Source organism: Triticum aestivum, chromosome 6B, assembly GCF_018294505.1.
Source record: "Triticum aestivum cultivar Chinese Spring chromosome 6B, IWGSC CS RefSeq v2.1, whole genome shotgun sequence".
NCBI lineage: Eukaryota > Viridiplantae > Streptophyta > Magnoliopsida > Poales > Poaceae > Triticum > Triticum aestivum.
The window spans coordinates 74,637,846-74,646,675 of NC_057810.1; the positions used below are offsets into that span (position 1 = coordinate 74,637,846).

General features: G+C 48.1%; 1 protein-coding gene across 1 annotated transcript in view; it reads left to right on the plus strand.

Annotated features, from left to right (window-relative positions):
• Positions 1-8,267: 8,267 nt before the first annotated feature.
• Positions 8,268-8,830, plus strand: part of LOC123135879 (glycine-rich protein 2) — a gene marked incomplete in the record, with an annotated part of 1,624 nt that continues 1,061 nt past the window's right edge. The window contains 1 exon segment of the mRNA XM_044555117.1: positions 8,268-8,830. Coding sequence (XP_044411052.1) covers positions 8,358-8,830 — 473 coding nt within the window.

The following is an 8,830-nucleotide window of genomic DNA, read 5'->3' on the forward strand; positions in this document are numbered from 1 at the left end:
TGTACGATATCGTCAAGCGTTTTGGAAATGCGAGGACCAACAGCAAGCACATGAAGGAGCTGAAAGCGTAAATTACCATACCCCATAATCTCTCATCTTGCTTGCTCTTTTTTACCATTTATCTACTTCGTACTTTTTATAAATGGTCCGCTTACGTTTTAGTTCTTTCATATATTTTTTTTACTTAGTAGGCATGATTCTTCCATGCTATATCGTTTTCATACAGCTCATGTTTGGACAGAACGAAAGTCATTCAGTGCGGAGCGACGTACGTCGACCTGGGTGATCTTGCCGAGTCCGTGAGGCCAAACGGAAAAATGTCGACGAATGTAGTTGCATGCGGGATCGACTACATCAACAATCACACCGATGTATGCGCCGACAAGATAATCATGCATTACAGTGTGACCTGCAAAATATGGGATGGTGACTTCCACCACAAAATCCTGAGGAACAATTTTGCACAACACGGTGACTTCAAGCTCACACTGAAGAAATATGTGAGTACTCCTTTCCTGTCTGCATTTTTCACATGGCGTGGTTTTTTGCCAGAACCTGTACTTGTGTTTGTGTGGCAGAAGTTTTCATGTGGCAACAGTTGCCGTGCACACTGACTTCTTGATTTTTTGTATCCCCATGCAAACTATGTGGCAACTTGATAGTAAAATACATGGCTCATTTTGTTCATACAATGGACGGAAACTTTCTTTTCAACTACTCCCACCCATAATCAAACATTCTACGTGATTCTAATTTTTTTGTCCCTCTGTTGTTCTTTCATGTGAACTTTGTATCTCATTTCTTCACTTTTTTAAATGCAGGTCATGTTCCCCATGTTCCAGGAGCTTGCACCACACGACCAACACGACAAGTGTGGTCACCACTATGCGGTCTGTCTTGACCTGAAGAACCAACGTATCGAGGTGCTTGATTCAATCCGTTCGGAAGCTGATGCAGACCTTACTACGCATGCCGTATTATTCATCAAGAACCTCAAAGAGACTTGGAACCGTCACTACGAACATTCAAAGGTCCAGATCAGGCATTTCCCGACTGAGTATGTGGCGACTGTGAAGCAAGGGAACACGTAATTTCTTTTAACCCGCTCCTTCATGTGCCATTTTTACATCAATCCACCCCCTCTTTTTGTCGACACATCTGAACTGAAGTCCATCTTTGCTGCAGCTGTCCATTTTTGCGTGTTCACCTGAACTTTTTTTCCTCGTGCAGGACGGACTGTGGCTTTCACGCGCTGGAATACTTTGCAAAGTGGGAAGGCAGAATTGTCCCCGCTATCACAGATGCAACGGTCGTTGAGCTCCAAAAAATCTGCACATGGAACTGGCTGACGAATGAAGATTTCAACAAGCGGTCCGGAGCACGCGAGTTCGTGGAGGAAGTTGTCAAGCAAGTCATCAAGAAGTACAAGTGATCACGTGGCGTTACACACCAGACGCACACCTTACATTCTGTTGTTGAGAAATGTAAGGTACTATCTCTCTGTTCTTTGTCGAAAACTATGTTTTGTGTGCTACGTTATGACTGCAACCTCGTGTAGCCTACTATGTAATGGTGGCGTGTTAGCGACATTTTTAGTGTTTTCTGTAATACATGTGTGGACGTGAACCTATTTTAGGCGTTACATCAGATCTGTTTTTATGTTTATCATTACGACAGTGGTTTCGTCGTTTCTAGCATTTGTTTTTTGCTGTTTCGAATGCGTCTGCGATGTTTTCAAAAAAAAGATGGCAAATGTAGTTCAACAGACATGGTTAGTGAAAGTCATCGTCATTTTTTCATTTTTGGCTGTTTTGCTTGTTCTTTTTCATCGCTAATTGCACCGGCTAGCATTGGGTAGGTTTATCATGTAGCCATAACGTTTGCTGCGGTTTATGCACGTTTACGCTTTTTTTTCCAACTTGTTTTCCCATACATTGCACACAACACACTATGTGCTTCTAAACCACATCGTATTTGTCATGGGGATATATGCCATGCAGAGTCATTACAAAAAGCATCCGGAAATTTTCAGTACAGCTAACATGGCAGATACATCATAAATAACACGGCAGATCCAGTACAACTTACATGGCAAATCCAGTACAACTAACATGGCAGATCCAGTACAACTAACATGGAATATTTAGTATAAAGTAGCATGGCATATTTAGTATAAAATAGCATGGCTTATCTAGTATAAAATAGCATGGCATATTTGGTATAAAATAGCATGGCAGATTAACTACACATAACATGGCAGATTAAGTACCCATAACATGGCAAATGCATTTATCCATTCAATGAATTTTCCTTCTACTTCTGTCCCCCCTCAAGAGTCATTCTCCCAATTAAAAAAATCCCATCGTATAGGGGTACAAAACAAAATGTCCACATGGACCATGTCGCAGCGCCCCAATTTTTGCTCATTGATTGCCCGCCCCTTTCTTCGTTTTCTTGTGTTTTGCTTGAATCTCCAGTCCCGACTTGTACCTTATCTCTCTCGGACGACCCTTTGTGATGGAACAGGGTGGGTTCCTGACCTGGGTTTGTGTGCTTGCTGTTCCAGATCCTATCTCCGAGTTTTCAGACGATGGCCCCGTGGATGAAGGCACACTTGATGTGCGAGGGAACCGGTGTAAGGCTTCCTCGGCTTTCCTTTTTTTGATCTCATCAAGCTCCCTTTTCAGTGCCTTCCTGTGTTTTTCTGCGACTCTCGCTGTGTCATCACTCTTGCACGCTTCATCAATTAGCTCAGCATAGTTCTTTGTCAGCACAACGTGCCTCACGGCTTCCATGGTTGACTCAGGTCTCTCGTCATGCACAGCCAGAACTGCGTGTGTTGCCTGCGGCGCCAACGCGTCGTCAGCGTCCCAAGTCCATCGCCTCCTTATGAAATGGCGGGGCATGCGTGTCACAACATTCATGTCCATGACTTTTAGTATGTGACAGCACACAATGCCGTCCCGTTCGAATTTGCAGTATTGGCAGTAGTACTCGCCTTCGCCTATCGAGGCTCTGACGAAGTAGTTCCTTCCTTTGTCCGCGTCTTCAGGTTCTGAATCTGACATGCCCAAAATAGAACACACCTTGAACGTATGTTCGTCCACCCGGGAAGCCGTGAACATGCTGGCACGCTTTATTTCTTCCTGGAATCTGCAAGTTTTGTGTGTTTTCTGTTAAACTTTCGTGCGATCTTTTTCTTGTACATCCTTATGTTGTCATGGAAATAGAAATACATTTTGTTTGAACATGGCAAACATAGTTCATTGAACATGGCAAATATATTACGTTGAACATGGCAAATGCAGTACACTACACATGGCAAATGCATTACAACATACATGGCAATTGCAATACAACAGACATGGCAATTACAGTACATTTTCAACTGGATATCGTCATTTCCACACCAACATTCCCCAATGGAAGCACATTGCATAAAACATGGCAACTGCATTTTTATTAAACATGGCATATACAGCTGAGTAAACATGTCAATTGCATTTCAAAAAAAAGGGCAGATGCATTTCATTAAACATGGCAACTGCATTTCAGCATATGTGTCGCCAATATAACATTTTTTAGCATTTTTTGACATTGGCATTTGCATGCCAACATGCTCCAATGGAAGCACAGCGCATAAAACATGGCAACTACACTTCATTCAACAAGGGAAATGCACCCGAGCAAGTATGCCAAAACAAAATTTTCATTTTAACATGGCAACTGCATCTGAGTAAGCATGGCAAACAGTATTTCATTAAACATGGAAGCTGCATGTCATGGCAACTGCATTGCACTCTATAAGGCCCCTACTGACTTGGTGCTTTTTATGCAAATAAGACTGTAATGCAACTGACTTACTTGTTAAAGATCTTGTTGGTGTATATCTTGCTCATTTGCCTCTCCATCGGTAAATACGTTAGCAATTTTGGCTGCTTTAGGGCTGTGGTCGCTTCTTGCTGTAGCTCAGATCCCAGAATTTTTGTTGCAAAGCTGTGTACTGCTTGGCAAACTGTAGCAATGAGTTGCCAGGGCTGACGTACCGCTTTAAAACAGCATTGAACCCCTCGCTGCGCTGCGTAGTCTGCAGAAAGGGGAAGAAGCACTGCATGAAGTAGGCCGGCACCCAGTACATTCGCTTCTCCCACAGGCTAACAAGAGCCTCGTTGTCCTGGACTTGATGTGTTTCAGTCATGGCCATCCAGCTACTTTCAAACTCCTCCACCGTCAAGCTGTGGTCCACGCACAGCTCGAATGCCTTGTGCAGCTCTGGACGGTCGGCAAAGAACGGTCCTAGCATCTCCTCAGCCTTCTTTATAATGTGCCACCTGCAGTGCCTGTGCACTGCCAACGGAAAGACCTCCTCTATGCATGCACGCATGTTGAAACCTTGGTCCGTTATTATGTTCATCGGAGCAAGTCCATCCATGCACTCCAAGAAGGTCTTGAACAGCCAAACGTACCCATCCGTGTCTTCGTTCCGGACGAGGCCGCATCCGAACTGCAACGACTGATTGTGGTTATTTATTCCTATGAACGGAGCGCATGGCATCTTGTACATATTGGTGAGGTACGTCGCGTCGAATGAAATGCAATCTCGGAAATGTTTGTAGGCTCTCCTTGCAGCACCATCCACCCAATACATGTTCCTGACACGGTCCTCATCGTCCAACCTTATCCTGTAGAAGAAATCTGGATCTTCCTTTGCTTTCGCATCAAAGTAGGCTATTGTGGCCTCTATGTCTGCCAACTTGCTCTCTCTACGGTACTTGGCCTGTAGGTTTGTGACGTCAGCTGGTATGTACGGCATGCTACTCAGAGTCCCCTTTTTGCTGTGGATGAGAGATAGTATCTGTACCATTCTTGATGGACCGACGTTACAATCATGTAGCAGCTTTACGAATTTCCTTTCGACGGGGGTGAACCCTCTGTGGGCGGTCAGAAATTTCACCAGGTCGAACTTCTTTATGAGTTTGTGGTTGTGCTCGTCAAAATACTCATTGACCACCCATGTTGCTCCATCTACGTTTAGCTTACACCGGACAGGGCACCCCGTCTTGAGAATGATGTCTCTCTTTCGTTCCGGAATGACAAGCGCAACACCTTTCCCCTTCTTGTTCCTCCGTGCCTTGTGGCACCTCATCTCACCTCTGCTGTACTCATTAGTTTTCTTAATTTTCCTATGGTACTCGGTGTTGACCGCAAATCCATGGAACTTTGCATATGCCTGGTAGTATTCCTTTGCTTCTGCGAATGATCCAAATCTCTGCCCAATGTATGGTGGCTGAGGTACCACGATCTCGGATGCCCACCATCTTCATCCTCTTGTGCGTCGTCGTCAGTTTCATCATTCGCTTCAGTATCGGCGGCAGTTCCATCTACTCGAGTGTTGCTAGTGCTTGTGTTCAAAGGGGTGCTCGTCGGCATTGCTGGAATGATTGCCATTCCCGACTCTGACTCGAAATTGTTTGCGGCATGACAGTCTGTTGGCTGGTGGAACGCGTCTTCCTGCGCTCAGAGCTCCCCGCAGTAGATGTCCCCGCACCGCTGTTCACTGTAGTTGTAGGTTCTGTAATAGAAAAAACAAGCACGAGAGTAAGATTTTTTGGTTGAATAAGATGTGTACCACAACGGATCACACCATCTTTGATTGATTTGGCACGACATTTTTTCAAACAGCAAGCCGTGAGACTGCGTGTGGACATGTGTGGCAGCTGTAGGTGTCCAGTCATGGCAGGTACTGTTTAACAAACATGGCAACTATTGTTTTGCCTACAAAAAACTACAAACAACAAATGTAGTGATGTTTTTTGTGGTTCAATTTTTTTCCTTACCTTGTTGTGCTGTATTTGGCCATCTTGTGTGGTCTGTGACACCAAAATGTCGTGCTCCACCTGCAATTTGTGAAGCTTGCCACGGGATGATTGCCGTGTCACCACCAGCGTAATACGCTGTAAGCATAGTAGTGGTTGGTTAATTCATGGCAATTTGTAGTTTGTGCTAGCACGGCAACTGCAGTCGCCCCTGATGTGGCAACTGCAGTTTTACTGGCATGGCAACTATAGTTGCATCGGCATGGCAACCGCAGTTGTTCCTCCATGGCAACTGCAGTTGCGATGACATGGCAACTGTAGTTGCTCTGGCATGGCAACTGCAGTTGTTTCTCCATGGCAACTGCAAGTGTCCACTGATGGCAACAACAGTTGTCCAGGGATGGCAAATGTAGTTTTAAATTCATGGCAATTGTAGAAGTCTAGTCATGGCAATTTGGAGCTGCCAACTATGTCGCTTCTGCTAATTGAACATCCGCAACTTCACTTTTTTTATGGACTGACCTGTGTATGACGTCGATGGCAGGTACATGGGTGCTGGTTGATGCCACGTGCTGCATGAAGGCCCTGCATTTTCACCCGTGATAACTCGTGAGTCCTCTTGCCAGTTTTTTTGCATGTCCATTTTTCACGTCCACAGCAGTATGTGTTTTTTTGGTTTTGCATTACCTTGATTAGCCATACTAGCTAGTTGAGGTTGGTTGCCCGTAAATATGTCAGTGTTAGCGCCTTGTGACTGAACTTGCCATGGGGCCCCCTGAGAGTGTTTTGGTCATAAGAACCTGCAAAAAAAATGGGAGTGTAGGACATAAGTAGAATGTCATCTTCATCATTGCGAAGTTGGCAACTGCTCTCTTCTTTTTGTTACCACGCATCATACCTACGCATGCATACTGTTCTAGTAGTGGCAGCAACGGCCCTGCAGAGATGAGTTGACTATACTCTGCTGCATCCCAAGGCGGTGTTTCTGGCCTTTGAGAACCCCAAGCATCAGCGCCACCTTCGCGATTCATCCTTTCCGCGTCTAGATTCTTTTCCGACATGTTCCTCAATCACTGGATGATCAAAAAGGCATCAATAATCCACAAGAATTTGTATTCTTCTGCTGCTTGCACATGGAAGATAGGGATGGCAAGCAACAGGTCAAAATAGGTGGCAATTGTCATCATACACAAGCGGCAACTGTCGTTACACACAAGTGGAAATTATTTTTTCCCACCCTCTTCATTCAAAAAATCGTCCTTCCTGCCCTTTTTTAGGGATTCCTACTCGTCCATTTCATACCCAACTACTTAAGTGCCTAAACTAGGCACCTAAGTTTACCTCAAACGTAGTACATGGCAGATCTGGTGTATTCTGCCTGACAATTGCGAATATACACCGAACCATGCAGTGTTCTACCCCTATAGTATGGACCCAGTACAAGATCGGGAGATTTTCAGCCTTAAGGATGAGAGGGAAGGACGAGATCGAGAATTTTCACCTGGTTTTAGTTGATCGTGTCTGGAGGGCTGGATTGGAGTGGGCGGCTGGGGATGGGAAGGGTTAGGGTGTGGTTTGGGGTCGGAGCGCCCTACGGATCTGCCCTGTTTGCCATGGCAACCAGGGATGGCCGGCGATGGATGTCGGGGTTCGAGAGGTGGGGGACGATGGCGGCGTACGAGAGAGGGGATGGATCGGAGGCGTGGATCGGCTGGGTCGTGCGGGCAGCCGGTCTTTTGTCCCGGACGGGGCAGTGCGGGCGGGATTGCCACACACCGGACGTGCGGGCCGTGCTTTTGTGCGCTCGGACGTGGTCGTGCGGGCCGATCCCCGTCTATGCCGCACGAGGCGTGCGGGCGGGTTCCTATCGACGCCACACGTGTGGCAGTTATTCGGACCCTTAAAAATAGCTATGGAAAAACAAATCGGAATTGATCTTTATAAAAATATATTTGAAAATGGCTATGGAAAAACCAATCGGGATAGATCTTTATACAAAATATCTAATCAAATTGAGATGAGATTTACTTTTTGAAGTGTTCCATCCAGCCTCCTTTTCTTTTTGAAACAGAGATGCCATGGTAGACCGGGCGCGTGGTCCTGGCTCGGTTAACAACCCACAAATCGTAGAGCGAATTGATTCCCGCGTACACCGCATCCAGCAACCTCCCCCTCCCTCTCTCCGGCGGCGGCCCACCGGTCAGGCTCCCTGCCCACAGAAACCAACCTGGCGAGGGCTGGCGCTGACGGGTGGCCAGCCCACACGTGCGAAGACCGGCCCCCGCACGTCAGCCTCCTCCCGTCCAACCACGTCCGCCAGGCCACCGCGAGCCGTCCATCACGGCCCCCAGCATCCTACCAACCGTCCGATGCGTCCCGGGGTTGTTCCACGCACCTCCCTCCCCTCCTCGTATACCCCGCCCGCCGCCGCCTATATAAGCCCCGCCTCCTCCCCCACCCCGAGCAGATAAGATCGATCGCGGCCGCGCCAGAGAGAGAGAGAAAAAAAATCTTCTCGTCGGTAGGGTTTCGGGGGCTGCGATGGCGATGGAGGCGCGGATGAAGGGGACGGTCAAGTGGTTCAACGACACCAAGGGGTTCGGCTTCATCTCCCCCGACGACGGCAGCGAGGACCTCTTCGTCCACCAGTCCTCCATCAAGGCCGACGGCTTCCGCTCGCTGGCCGAGGGCGAGGTCGTCGAGTTCGCCGTCTCGGAGGGCGACGACGGCCGCACCAAGGCCGTCGACGTCACCGGCCCCGACGGATCCTTCGTGCAGGGCGGCGCGGGCGGTGGCGGTGGCGGGGGCGGCTTCGGATCCCGTGGCGGTGGCGGATCTCGCGGCGGCGGGGGCTTCGGCGGCCGCGGCGGGGACGGATCTGGCGGCTACGGAGGTGGGTACGGTGGTGGCGGTGGCGGAGGCTGGGGCGGCCAGAGGAGATCCGGCGGTGGAGGCGCCGGTGGGGCCTGCTTCAAGTGCGGGGAGCCTGGCCACATGGCCAGGGACTGCTCGGT